Source organism: Lampetra fluviatilis, chromosome 52, assembly GCF_964198595.1.
Source record: "Lampetra fluviatilis chromosome 52, kcLamFluv1.1, whole genome shotgun sequence".
Taxonomy (NCBI): Eukaryota; Metazoa; Chordata; class Hyperoartia; order Petromyzontiformes; family Petromyzontidae; genus Lampetra; species Lampetra fluviatilis.
The window spans coordinates 9,512,966-9,527,637 of NC_136326.1; the positions used below are offsets into that span (position 1 = coordinate 9,512,966).

General features: G+C 51.5%; 1 protein-coding gene across 2 annotated transcripts; it reads left to right on the forward strand.

Annotated features, from left to right (window-relative positions):
- The first annotated feature begins 8,341 nt into the window (after positions 1 to 8,341).
- LOC144949003 (uncharacterized) lies at positions 8,342 to 14,159 on the forward strand. Of its 2 annotated transcripts, XM_078878787.1 has the most exons (4): positions 8,342 to 9,587; positions 12,118 to 12,426; positions 13,351 to 13,488; positions 13,943 to 14,159. In XM_078878787.1, exons 1-4 carry the CDS (start codon positions 8,360 to 8,362, stop codon positions 14,095 to 14,097), a joined length of 1,830 nt encoding a protein of 609 aa, XP_078734913.1. In that variant the 5' UTR covers positions 8,342 to 8,359; the 3' UTR covers positions 14,098 to 14,159. The 2 variants fall into 2 exon arrangements, with proteins under 2 accessions (XP_078734913.1, XP_078734914.1); XM_078878788.1 differs by lacking the exon at positions 13,351 to 13,488.
- The last annotated feature ends 513 nt before the right edge of the window (positions 14,160 to 14,672 follow it).

Here is a 14,672-nt window from a genome sequence, read left to right on the forward strand (position 1 = left end):
CCTCCCAATATAAGAAAGACGCTGTGGGGCTATGCACTTTTACATCATCTACATTGACAAACTAATTTATTTGAACGCTTTCCACAAACATCTCTCTCGTAGCTCGCAACGTCGACCACCAAGACACAGACGGCATGATTTCGGAATCATCACATTTACCTACACTGGAGGGAATCCGATGAGCGATAAAGCTCTTTTTCACAGATGTCCAGTAGGGGCACGGGGTCAAAACGTGACAACAACAAACAGCACACAAAGACGACAGGAGTGCAAAGTATAGTAAAGGTAAACAAATCACTTAAAATATTTCTACACGTAAAACTAAACTTTTTAGTTTGTTATCTTACTAGATAAGTCCCAAAGAGCTGCTATATTCGTTTCTTTTTCAGAAGCGACCTGGCCACAAATGACGACCCAAATCGCCTCAACTATAACACACAATTATCAAAACAAACTTTAACTTTTAATTAAATTATGCATATATTATCAGTATCCATTAATCATGATTTGAAGCTTTCGTGACTGCAGGAATCCATACTCTTTGGTTCTTTCGGTAAGGTCACGTAGATAGCAGGAGAACTGCTAACGCATGGGGAGAGAGGAGAGACACCCTGACGCCTGCTAACGCAGCTCTCCTGCTGTGTTTGTCTCACCTGATGACGGTTGCTTGTGTTGCGATCGAAACGTCGTGATCTATACAATTTTCTGTCTACGTAACTTTACCGACAGAACCAAAGATAACCCATTAATCAGTTAACAATTATCATGTAACGCTATTCATATCAGTTTTACTTTGTACATCTCGGCCGAACACTGGCGAGATGTTAACTACCTCGCCTGGTATGCAAGAGGTTCTGGGGTTCGATCCCGATCCTCACCCTGACGCCTGCTGCTGTATATTTGCAGTTTGTGTGTCTCTCCTCTCTCTCCATGGTCGCGTGGATTTTTCTCCGGGTCCTCCGGGTATTCCCTCCACATTTAGAATGTCACGTTTAGAGTATTTGGCTGCTATAAATGTCCACACGATGATGAAAAGCGACTTCGTATAGCCAGGTCGCTTATAAAAAAAATGTATAATAAAAATTGAAAGGGTAAAACCTATTCTTACATTTTTACTTAAAACTTTCGTGACTGCAGAAATCTATATTCTTTGGTTCTTTCGGTAAAGTCACGTAGATAGAACAATAAAGTGAATAAAAATAAAATGAAAATATAAAAATATAAAAACAAATAAACACTGTGGACTATAGCCTGGTTCTTAGTCGGAGTGAGCGTACTGACAGTCTATAATGTAGACTGTAGCCTGGTTGTTAACCTCGGTGAGCGTACTGACAGTCTATAATGTAGACTGTAGCCTGGTTGTTAACTTTGGTGAGTGTACTGGCAGTATATAATGTAGACTGTAGCCTGGTTTTTAAGCTGGTGAGCGTATTGTAAATCTATAATGTAGACTAGCAATGGTTATTAAACTGAGTGAACGTACTGGCAGTCGATAATGTAGACTTATTCTGGTTCTTTCAGGAATAATAAAAAATAAGAATAAGAATGCAAATAAAATAAAACACCAAAACCACGACGTTTCGATCGCAACACAAGCGGTCATTATCAGAAAAAAGGGGATTAGCATCTAAAGGCAAGCTGTTTATAAAGGTTTGGAGATGGGCGTAGCCCAAATGTTTCAGCAGTATGGGCGGGGCAGCTAATGTTCATGTAGGAGAAAACAACGACACCGGCAGTGGGTCGACACCAATCAAAGGGCCGCTAGGCAATCATTGCACCTGACGGTGGAGGTTGACAAGAAAACACAAATCAAATCATGACCCAAAGTGGTTGATGACATCTTTCCAATGATTGCTGAGCTTATAACCATCTTCTCGGTTGAAATTGTGTCTGTCTGTATATATGGATGGCTTCATGAACGAATCTTTGTTGATAGCCAGTAGGCTTGCAAAGTACCATCGTCTTAGATAAATCGATTTCGTGTGAGCCAGCCGCATTAAAGTAATGATCAGCCACGGCAGAAGTATTGGTCCTACCGTGTTTCAAATCTGCCTTATGCTCACGAACACGGTCCGAGACATGTCGCTTAGTTTCCCCAATGTAACTACTGCCGCAGATACAGCTTGGCTTGTAGATGTCAGGATATTGCATGTCAGGAAACTTGTCCTTCACAGATGGGATCAGATCACGAATTTTATGTACCGTGTTTAATCGCACGTGGATCCTGTGTTTGTTCATGATTTTGGAAATCGTTTTGGTTACCCCTGCTATGTATGCAAGGTGATGGTTTTTAAATTGTTATTTTCATTTTATTTTTATTACTTAACCAGAATAAGTCTACATTATAGACTGCCAGTACGCTCACTCCGATTAAGAACCAGGCTACAGTCTACATTAGTGTTTTTTAGTTTTTATTGTTTTAATTTTATTTTTATTCTTATTTTTCTATTTACGTGACTTTACGGAAAGAACCAAAGAATATAAAAACCTATTATTATTTTTCATAATTTTGGATAATGGCACAAAGGTCCTATCGATGAAAATTTTTTTTTGTGTTTTGGTTGGGGGTGGGGGTGGCATAATGTGCCCACGTGTGGCCGGGTGTCCAATCTGAATATTTAGACTGGACGAATTCGATGAGCTATGAAGCTCTTTTTAACAATTGTCCAGTAGGGGCGCGGGGTCAGCTGAGTAACAACAAAAATGCAAAACAAACAGATAGGATTGCAAAGGAGAAAACAATCTAAGCGAGTCAATAAACATAAATTATATATTTTTTTACGGAAAAAGAAGTCCGATTTTTCAATTTCTGATGGGTCACGTGGTGTTCCACCCCCACGTGCAGGGAGCGAGGGCAAGATGCAGGTCAAGAAGACTGCTACTGGGCACCTCTGCATTGCAAAGTTCACAGACAATGACAAAGACCCCCCCCCCCGTAGCCTTAACAGACTGTTTGGGCAAGTTCTGTTAGCGAGCACCTAGGTCGACTCAGCCTCAAATGAGAACCTGGTGCGCAATGTAAACATCGCCACTGGGGAAACGAAGGCGGGCGAGCGTGCTGCTGGCCAACCACCCCTTCGTGTGCCGGGCCGGCCTTCATAGGTGCTCGCACAGTTATACAAAGACAAACCCACTCGGCCTACACCACTAAGAATCGGGAGAAAACTACTCAGGGATGGGGCCTTACCATCAGCTCCACCAAAACCAAGCACGTGGCTGGGTATTCTATGTTATCAAATACTTCACCCTCTTAACTCTCCATGAGTGATGCGGGCAGTTGTGTAAAGAGTAAGAGACAGTTCTGTACCTAGGCAGTGGGCTTATGACCAGCTCCGGTTTAGGAGTGGCGGTCTCGCTCCAAATCAGTCGGTCCGGCTGCGTAACGCTGTTGTAGCTACCTGGTCTGTCGCTCCGCACGAAGCTTCGGGTCTTCTCTGCCACGGTCATGCCCTCCCTTCTCTATGCTTGCGAAACGTGGACGCCTCTAATGGAAGATCTGTGCCGGTTTGAAACATTCAGGATGGCCTGCCTACAATTCTTCTTGGGGTTAACCAGACTGGATTGTGCGAGGAGTTTACAGATCCTTGAAAGATCTGGACAGTCCCCATCATTGATGGCTGGGTCATGTAGCCCACAAGTCCAGCCACCGCATGCCCAAGCAGCCTCTGTTTGGCTGGATAGAGGGGGCTTAACGGGCACGGCACGAGCTAGAGAAGAGATTTGAGCTGGTGTGGTACAGAAGGGTAATTGAACTTGCCGATGACCGGTATCAGCGAGGACTGGTACCAGATCGGCCTATATTGAGGTCCGTGAAGGTCGCTTCTGGGCAGTTGGAGGCAGCCGCCCTCCAACAATAGTGGGGGGCAGAGGTGCTCAACTCAAGACGGCACAGGTGGCGGTGCATCTGCCAATCATCTCAGTCAACTCATGGCACCTAGAGCTGTCACGTGACCGCACACCAGCAGCGAGCCTTCGACACGTCACGTGGCCTCAAGATGCACCTAGCCTGGCACAAGGGCCGTAGTGACGTCACCGCTACTCAGTGGTGAATGACGGCTGCTGTTTTGTGTGTGAATGCGTTTGTGTGGGTACGGGGAACGATAGCGCAGTGAACCCGGCCATCCGCGTTCGATTCCCGCTCACAATCAATGCCAGTGACGATTATCTGAATCGGTCTTGGGCCTCCCCTAGGTCAATTCAGCCTCAAATGAGTACCTGGTGCGGTTTGAAGTAAACATCGCCACTGGGGAGACAAAGGCGGCCGGGCGTGGCGCTGGCCACCCACCCCCTCGTGTACCGTGCCGGCCTTCATAGGTGCTCGCAAACAGCACTTGCCTCAACAGTGTGTTACAGACTATACGGGGTATCTTTGTCTTTGTGTTGGTCCGTGTGTGCGTGTGGGTCCGTGTGTGAGGAGTTGTGGCTGTGTGCTCAGCACAAACGCGCGATGTTTGCACAGTGCAACAGGAAACCAGAACTTTCCGTGTTTAGGCACCGTCACTTCCCCATGCACACGTCTCTCTCATCTCGCGTCTCCCATCTCTTCACGTCTCCCATCTCCTCGCCTCCCCCTTCCCGGGTACGGCCATGGGGGGCCCTGTGTGGAGTCGCCCCTGACCACCCTGAGCGCCTCGACCGCCACTTGAGGGAGGAGAGTGAAGGCGAGTGGCGGCTGCGCGATGGGCCTCGTGTCCCGTGATGGTGATGATGGTGTTAGTGGTGATGATGGTGTGAGTGGTGGTGATGATGGTGACTGACATTCGTGGTTATGTTAGTGGTGTTGGTGGTGATGAGAAATGTAGTGGTGGTAATGGTCACTGTTGCTGTAAGTGGTGATGGTCGCTGTGATGTTAGTTGGGATGATCACTGTAATGTAGTGTTGATGATCACGATGGTATTCGTGGTGATCACGATGTTAGTGGTGATGTTTTTGTTGTTAATGGTGATCACTGTAATGTTCGTGATGATGATGACGATGAGAGACGTTAGTGGTGATGATCGCACTTCACATGGCCTTCAAGGTGCACCGAGCCTGGCACAAGCGCTGTAGCGACGTCACCGCCACGGCTGCCGCTGCTGCTATGTACGTGCATCGTGTTAAGTGTTAGTTTGTGTCAGCGTGTGCCCGCTTTGTGTTTGCGAGCCACTCAGGGTAGCAGTTAGCGCGCTGCGAACCCGGCGACCCGGGTTTGATTCCCGCTCAAGTGACGATTATCTGAACCGATCCTGGGGCTCCCCTAGGTCGACTCAGCCTCAAATGAGTACTTTGTGTGGTGTGTAGTCAACATCGCCACTGGGGAGTCAGAGGCGGTCGGGCGTGGCGCTGGCCACCCAACTCCTCTTGTGGCGTTCTGTCCTTCATAGGTGATCGCTAACAGCACATGCCCCCAACAGACGATGTTAAGGCTACACGGGGGATCTCTCTTTGCAATTGGTAGTTTGGCCAATTGGAGCGAGTCTGTCTGTCTGCGACTCAGAAGGCGCCACAGGCATGGAGAAGGGGTGGGGTGATCTCGGGTAGCGAACCTGTGGAGCAGGAGAAGTCGTCCGACTTACAGCGAACTGCAGGTGGTCAACTCCCCGGTAGGAAGCCTCAGCAAGGTCCCGATTCCTTTGGGAGCTTCAACTCGAAACACGCTCGCGTGGTTCCCATCGTCAGTGAGCGAGAACCGAGCGACTTTGACTGCCGCAGAGAGCAACAACGTAACGTTGATGTCGACGCACACACGTGACCTCCACTCCTGACCTTATCGTGACCTCACACACGCACTGCTGGATGGCGAATGTATGTGGAACGTTTTTCGCACCTTACGAGGCCAACCGTGCAAATCGGAGGTGCGATGGTAAGGACAACAAACTGTACACTAAAAGCAGCTCTAAAGATGCGATTTATATATTTATTTAAAAGTGCAGAACAGCTCCAATGGCTTCCTAATAATAGATGCATTGCATTGCCCGATTGTGGCCAATCAATAACAGTTTAAACATAACGGTTTTAATCTTGATTTGAAGCTTTCGTGACTGCAGGAATCCATACTCTTTGGTTCTTTCGGTAAAGTCACGAAGGTAGAAAAAAATAATATATCACGACGTTTCGAAGCGGTCGTCCTCGGGCGGGAAAAAACAATCCAGCAGTGGAACTGCTGAACCAGCGAGAGAGCTGTTACAAGAGGTTGTTTATGTGGCGATGGGCAAGCAAGCGGGGTCTGAGCTGGAAAGGAATTCCATCCCCGGACGCAAGCACGTCAGTTGTGTTAATGGGGGAGATTAGGGAGAGAGATTAGCATAAAATGAGCTTCCGTCACCGCATAAGAGTATCATCCACACATATGCGCACAACAGCAGTGTTAATGGGAGATTAGCACTATGTTGATGGGAGAGATTAGGCAGGGAGATTAGGGGGATTAGCAAGTTAATGTCATGTCTATGTGTAACACAAGCTGCGGCGCTGCCAACTGCACTGCGAGGCAAGCGCGTCCACGTGCCAGAGAGACACAAAGCCCATCACACAGCCAGAACCATCAATACATGGAGGCTAAGGGAGCAGAGGTGGCCATGTTAGTGAGACCCCAGCCCGTTAATGCAGAGGCACCTAACAGGGCAATGCAACTCAGAGAGTCGGAGATAACAGCCAAACGGCTGGGAAGAATGGAAGCACCACAGCAAGTTAGGACTTTGCTTGGTTAATAACGTCCTTCCAATGATTGCTCAGCTTATACCCATCTTCTCGGTTGAAATTGTCTGTGTTTATATATCTGGATAGCTTCATGGACAAATCTGTTATGGTAGCCCGAAGGTTTGCAGAGTACCTTGGTCACTGACGTGCTTGCGTCCGAGGATGGAATTCCTTTCCAGCTCAGACCCCGCTTGCTTGCCCATCGCCACAAAAATAACCTCTTTTTTGTAACAGCTCTCTCGCTGGTTCAGCAGTTCCACTGCTGGATTCTTTTTTTCTGCCCGAGGACAACCGCTTGTGTTGCAATCGAAACGTCGAAATATATATTATTTTTTGTTTTATTTGATTTTTCTACCCACATGACTTTACGATTTTATTACGATTTTATTTTATTTATTATTTTATTTCAGGAGTCTCAAGACTCGTTTTCAGGAAAGGCGCTTGGCCACGAATCCCACGAGTCGTGGAAGCTTGGCTTCGTGTAGGAGGAGGAGACCGCAAGATCTCGGAGACAACCCCAAGGACGAAGTCCACTTCGCCCACCTCCTCCCGTAACGACACGTCACCACCCGGCCACATCGCACGCAAACCCCTCCAAAATTTGCGTGGTTCACAAATCTCCGCGTGATCCATCAATGCACCGCATCCAGAGGGCTGGATCACAGGCGTGTGCGCACTACCACACAAGTGTCCAGGTTGGATCCGGAATCTGTGTTCGCGGGTGGAACTTTGTCGCATGGAACTACTGCACGGTGTTGAAGGACCCAGGCTGAGAGACGTTCCGGGGTTTGGTCCGCCGCTACTGCCGATGTAGATGCAGAGCAACAACTGCAATGTTACATAAATCGGAGTTATATAATAAAAAGCCACAGATACCCGCTTCAGGAGTAGCGGAGTGTATCGCTGTAATGTCTCCTTTGTATTCGTGGATCGGCGCATTGCGTCGTTATACATTGTACAGTCTGTTCTGGATGACCACAGTCGCACACTACTGGAGAGTTTTCCATTTTCCATTTGTGCATCAGGTATCATCCGCATTCACTGCCATGGTTTGTGCAGTGGATGCAGTTTAGGGTAGACCATGAGCTTGTTCCGGGTAGTCCGGTTCTGATTTTCACTCCCACCACAACGCTCCGGGTCGCTCGGGCCGAGTTCCACCCCTGGTGGCGACCCTAGCACCACACGTCCATGAGCCATTGTATTGAGGGACTGCTCCTGTGTGGAGTTATCTTGGTGTGGTCTGGGACTGTTGTTGTTTTTGCTGAATTTCTCAAGCTTGATAAATCGGAGTTATATAATAAAAACATATTTACGTATTTAAATTTAGAGACTTGATTACCATTTTCTCTATTTTGCACTATCGTTTTTGTTGTTGAAAAAGAGCTTCATAGCTCATCAGATTCCTGCTGCAGGCTAAATAAATTGATTAAGATTCTGATTGGCGATGCGTTTTGTAAACAAACCCGTGGGGTGGAATCAACTCGTTTGCAATGGTTCCACAGGGTGTTAATAGACACACAAACATTGGAGATACTGGCCTTATCTCTAGGAACATGGAATTCCCACCACTGGTCCAGAACACGCAAGGATGTAAACGTCTCTGTGCTTTGGCCCGCGTCTCACACTGTGCCCCCACCCCACCTCCCTCCCCAGCTCTCGAGGTGGGGGAGGGGGTCGGATCTCATGGAGCCTCTCGTTGGACACTGCGACCCCCTTCGACCCCCGGGCTCATGCTCCCCACCAGTGACCTCGGCACCTGCTCTGGGTGCAGCACGAAACTGCTGGTCCCGGAGAACGGTGGTGCACCGGCCCTGCAAGCCCCGCGCAGCGACGCTCACGACCCCCCGTGGCGGTGGCGGCAACATCGGGGTCGCATGGGGTACGGGCTCCTGGAACCACCTCGACCTCCCCGAGGAGCCCTCGGCCTCTTGGAGCACGTGGCGGCCGCTGTGCCGGGCCCCGTCTCGGTCCTGCGAGAGCCTTCCCTGTGGCGAGGGGAGCGGCGGGGAGGCGGGACAAGGAGACGGACGGCGAGGCGCTGGAATAGTGGGGGGGAGCGCTGCTTGTGGTGCTGGTGGCGGTGAAACAGGTGGTTTCGGTGGACGTGGAAGACGAGGTGGTGGTGATAGTGGAGGAGACAGTGGAGGAGACAGTGGAGGTGGTGAACGTGTTGTTATTAGTCATAGGAGTGGAGGAGGTGGTGATGCCGAGGAGGAGTCAGTGAAGAGCTCTCACACTGCCGTGCGCGGTTCGCTCGTGAGCTGGCTCGTCCAGGAGATCCCCTTGGAGCCAAACCCAGGTGACCCCTCCGCCCCGAGCACCAAGCAGGGCTCCCCGCACAACTCCAACCTCACCACTGCGCCGCCCATCCCCGACATGCACCTCCTTCACCTCCCATTATCGCGCGCATCCTCCACCTCGTCGTCGTCATCGTCGGACGACGACGACGATTATTCCGGGACCCCCGCGGTGGCAGAGAGGCCCGCGTCAGCTTCGGGGCCCAGGGTTGGAGGGAAGAGGGCAGCCCTGGGGCGTCTGATGAACGGGGTCCTGGGGGCCCTGGTTTCCCCCGAGCGCCTCCTCCACCACAGGGTCAGGGTCCTGATGCGGGACCCGGCCACACGGCTCGGGGAGCTGGCGTGCCGCTTCAGGGCCCGCGTGGGGCAGGAGGTCGCCGCGGTGGAGGCGACGAGGGCAGCGGCTACGCCGAGCAGGGCCAGCGAGGACGAGCAGAGGGGCGAGGAGCGTGGGGACGAGGGAGATGGCGAGGTGGAGGCGGCTGAGGAGGAGGAGACAAGTACCACCTTCTTGCAGGAGCTGGGCGCCGCGCTCGCCGACATCCGGGAGGAAATGTCGGCGTCGCAGGAGCTGGAATCCGGAGTCTTGCAGCTACTACCGGAGGAGAGCCGAGGTGAGCGGCGATCTCCCTCCTCCGCACAGCGCGGAGACGAGGAACTACTTTTTGGAACGGCGACTCTCTTCTTCTTTGGTGCCTCGGCCTTAACGCTCGGTTCCCTGCCTGCAATGTTCCCCATCTGTCCACTTCTTTCAACATCCTAATTCTTGAGTGACTGGAGGACCGCTCCGAGAGTTCTCGATGGGCTATCAAGCAGGTGGCCGTGCGCTCCACTGCTCTGCGTCCGCAGGCCAAACTCTGCTTTACCCTCCGCTTGTGTGGGAGATGGATGCTATGGGCCGTGCAACAATGCCCCAGTGTGACGAGTCACTGTAGTCCGGAATTTATGAGAAAGCGAATAACTCTTTTGTACTTGTATGGTACACTCCGCCGTGAGCTGTTTTTTTTACAAGAATGACCTCGGTTACAAAGACTTTGGTTACAAAAAAACAAAGCAGGTGTCAGGGGTCGGGATCGAGCCCACGATCTCCTGCATACCAGGCGAGGGAGTTAACATCTCTAGCAAACGCAATCCAGGAAACCAACATTCAAGTCATGCACAACTGAAGTCAATGCTAGCAGCTAACTCAGAAATATAAAGCTAGGTAGGGGTCACTGATAAAGACCTGGTCACTTTTGCACTGGGCCATGGGGATATGAGATACATGGGGTCATGGAGTCATGGAAAGTGAGACACGGGGCACAAGGTGTGAGGACACAGGACATGAGACCTGAAAGCCTCAGTCTCAACCCTTTTTCTTAGGAGGCTCCTGAATTGGGACGTTTTGTTTAAAGCAATTGGAGCCCTTAGTGCCGAGCAGAGTGGTTTGACCGTGTTCTCGGAAGAGGCTGGCATTTTAATGGAACTCAAGTTCTCATTTAGAACGTTTTTTTTCTTTCTTGCTTTCGGCATCGGTGCCCACGAGTTTCCGGGCGAGGTTCACGTTGCTTGCTGTCTTGGTGAAGACTTTCTGCAAACATTTCAGCAGCTCAGGCCTCATCCCCGAGCCGGTGTATATTTTTACCGTACGGCTGGTTTCTGGACCTTCTCATCGCAGACGCGTTGAGCTCACCGTCCGCTGGCGGTCGTTTACGCAGAACTCCACGGGTCTTGGGTCATCGATTTGAACGTATTGGCGGTACATCGGCGGAGCGCGGTATAAAAAAACAAGATCACATTTTTGCGCAATAAATATTTGTTCACTCGATTTGCAACTGAAGAAGCTTCGCAGTCATATAGCAACACTCAGCCCTGATGACGATCGGTTGCTCCATGTTCCAAAGGCAAGATTTGACTCCTCGTGCCCTAGACTTGGTCGGACGGTTCCTCGGTTCATGAGGAATAATTTATCGGCAGACGGTAGCATCAAAAGATTACGACTTGTAGCATCACACGTTTGAATGGGAAAGCGGCTGCTGAATCTAAGTAGTGCAACTTCTGATGGAGAGTCTACAGCTCACTCAAGGGCAACAGCGACATCGTCAGACTGTTTTATGAGGACCTAGCGTACCGCCAATACGTCCATTTGGCGGATGTTGCACAATATCCCAAAAAATATTCCGCCATCAAGTTCTAGGTCCTGTGCAAGGCCTGGCCTCACCTCGCTCTGAGCTTGGTGGTCGTGCACCGGCGGGACGCTCTCGATTTGGCGACACACACAGGTGTGCAAGCACCACGTGTCCAGACGCTTTAAAGCCCTGTCCAGACCACCAGCTCTAAACAACCGTGGTAATTTTTGTCATTTAGACCAGTGACTGGCAGAATAGGAAATATGGCCGTCCCAACAGCAAGCAGTGAATCAAGACACACAACCGAAGACCGGTTTAGTCCTCATTAGGACTCATTGGGACGGCGCAGCCACCAATGTTCACTGCCGCCGTCTGCCACCGAGATGTCCGGATTTTCTCCTAAACGACAAAATGGCCTCGCATTTAGTTCCATTGGACTGGTGGTCTGGATAAGGGCTTTTGTGAATGGCGCAGTGCTACACAATTCTACAGCAAGCAGTCCATGGGCACATCGCCAACGCCCAACGGGGGCGGCTGGAATGACCCCCTATCCATGCTCTGCGGTCAGAGAGCGCGAGGTTCGGATCCTCGCTTGTCTCGCACTGCCTTCTGGGAGTCGAGCAGCAGAGCTGTGCGGACGAGCGCTATAGGAGCGGTACGGGAGCGGTACAGGAGTGATATAGGCGCGAACGATAAAGGAGTGGTATAGGAGCGATATACGAGGAAGCGGTATAGGAGTGAGCAGTTTAGGAGTGATATAGGAGCGAGCGGTAAAGGAGTGGTATAGGAGCGATATACGAGCAAGCGGTATAGGAGCGAGCAGTTTAGGAGTGATATAGGAGCGAGCGGTAAAGGAGCAGGATAGGAGTGAGCGATAATAGGAGTGAGCGGATTAGGTCAGCAGCTTGTGAGGCGCACAGAGGAGCGCTGTAGGCCGGGCCACGGCGATGATAACCCAACATCCCATTACTCGTTTTATACATGCAATGTGACGATCATCACCCCCCACCGCGCCCCCCCACCCCATCCCATCCAGAGTCGGCGCTAGAGTCGTGCCTGGCCGCCTGCCTGCTGCGCCCGCTTCACGGCGCCATCGTCGCCTGCCTGGAGGCCCGGCGAGGTCTCGACGGCTCAGCTTCCCGGTTGGACCGGGGCCTCCGGGCGGCACGCAGGGGGCCCTGCCCCTGCATGTGGTGCAGTGGGGAGCGGCCCCTGGCCCCCCCCAGCGTAGAGGGAGTGAGGAGGACGCTGGCGGCGATGGGTCAAGCGTACGCGCCGCACGGCAAGGTGGCACGTCTGCTGGCGGCCTGCAGGCTCGTGTACGACGCCATGGGCACGGCCACCAGTGGGTGATACCGGCAATGGCATCATCAGCACCATAAGCAGCACCATCATTATCAGCACCATCAGCAGCATAATCAGAAGCACCATCAGCATACTACTGAGCCAAGAATGTGTCCTGCACGTGACGTCACTCCATGAGGTCCACCCCCCCTCATTAATGTTCATAAGTGGGTGGAATTTTACACTAACGCAGAGGAAGGTCGATCTGAATGAAATAATTTATTACACAGTCGCTTAAACTGACGTTTCTTTACAAAGTGACGGTAAAAAATAAATCTATGCAGCACAGTGCGACATCCGTGCGTGACGTCACTGCAAAAGAGGCCCCCCCCCCCCTTTATTAATATTCATGCCCGCGTGGACATTTACACTAACGCACAAGGTTACGCACTCCACATGCTGCACCCATCCACAATAACCATTAGCGGGTGACGTCACTCCACATGGGACAATAATAATGAGCTGAACAATTTTCTATTGAATATTTCAGATTTACTGCAATATACACCCATCCTAGGACAGGCAAAAAGCTAGTCAAAAGTAACAAAACAATTATAAACATGGTTGTGAAAAATTATAATGCCTGTGTTAGTCTATCACCCCCACCAAAAACAAAAAAAATTCCACATCCCATCAGCTGCTGTCGAATGTTGAAAACCGGTCCACGCTTTTGCTCGTATTGAACCAATGCTCGTGCGAAGATGATGCACTCATGGTATGACGAAGGAGCGTTTGTCGCACTTACGTAATAATCCTTCATCGCGACCAGCGCTGAGGCAGCCCTCGGCGCGTGTCCTTCCGTCGTGTCGATGTCAGCGAAGCACCACGCGGCGCCGCCGCCGCTGCGACGTTGCCGGCGCATTCGTTGATTTTTGTGAAGTTGCTGCCATCGCCGTGACCACGACGTTTGCGGTGCCATTGCCAGGCCGGGGGGAGGCGCTGGGCGCCGATGACTTTGTGCCGGCGTTGGTGCACGTGGTGTCACGCGTGGAGCTGCCGTCACTCATCGTGCATGTGCTCTACGCCATGGAGATGATGAATCCGCTCGCCCTGCACGGGGAGGGTGCGCCACTCACCCCACTCCGATTTCACCACTATACCCACGTCAACGCTCACTCACTCATGTCACTACTCACCCGTGTGAACACTCGCTCACCCAAAGCAACGTTCACGAACCCACGTCAATGCTCGCTCACCCGCATTGCCACCGACTAACCCGCATTACCATTGGCTCGCTCTCAACATCACCCATGACTGTGCTCTAGCAGACCGACAGAGAATATAGCATCTGTATTTACTGTGGGGGCTCTGCAAGACTCTCCTCAGCGCGCTGCCTAGGAAGGGGGAGATGCGGAATAACCCTTGCCAACACCTTTCCTCGCCTCACACCCCCCCATCCCCTCCCTAAAAAGAGAATATGGCAATCCTGCACACAGGCGAACACACACTTCCGCCTCCCCCTCAATCCCTGGGATGTCTCCCTCCATCCTCCCCCCTCCCATTCCCTGCCCCCCCAGGAGGCTACTACCTGACTACGATCTACGGGGTCCTCTTCATGCTAGAGCGGGAGCCGAGCGGTGGCCGCTGCGAGCGGCGGGGCCTCAGCCGCCGGGCCCAGCGCTCGCTGCACAGCTGGGAGCGCAGGCGCACCGCCAGGCTGGCGCGCCGCTGATGGGGCCCCACTGGCTGTGATAGTGTGGGGCGGGGGACACCCCCGCCCACCATCGCGACAATAACCGGTGTCTATTATTTATGCAATAAAACGTCGACAGTCTCGCGTCTTGGTCTTGTTTCCAGCAGTTTGGCGGCAATGATCACCACTTACAGGCCAGTGCTCCATCATCTTGTGCTGCCCCCCTCCCCCCAAGGCTAAATAACTGCACTCAAGAGATGCTTCGTTTGGATGTGGGCGCAATGCAAATACAAGCAGCAGGGTTATGGTTTATAATCCTGGAATCCGGCCAGGTGTTTTAAAGGTAGAGCGGCTCACGTTCGGAAGCTTGCGACTTTAGATCCTGGTGGGGGGTTAACTCAGGCCAATTGCCCCACCTTGGTGGATAACACGAGTCCCAGTGTGGAAAGACTTGCCCCGCACCGCTCCCCTTCCCCCGCCATAGGAATGTGGCATTTCCACCACTGGTTCAAGGGGCTGTAAACAAGATGAACACTGCCTCAATGCTCATTTGAGCAGCAGGACATCACTTGGGACTTGAAGTTTTTTTTTAAGTTGAGTGTGTGCGTGGGCCC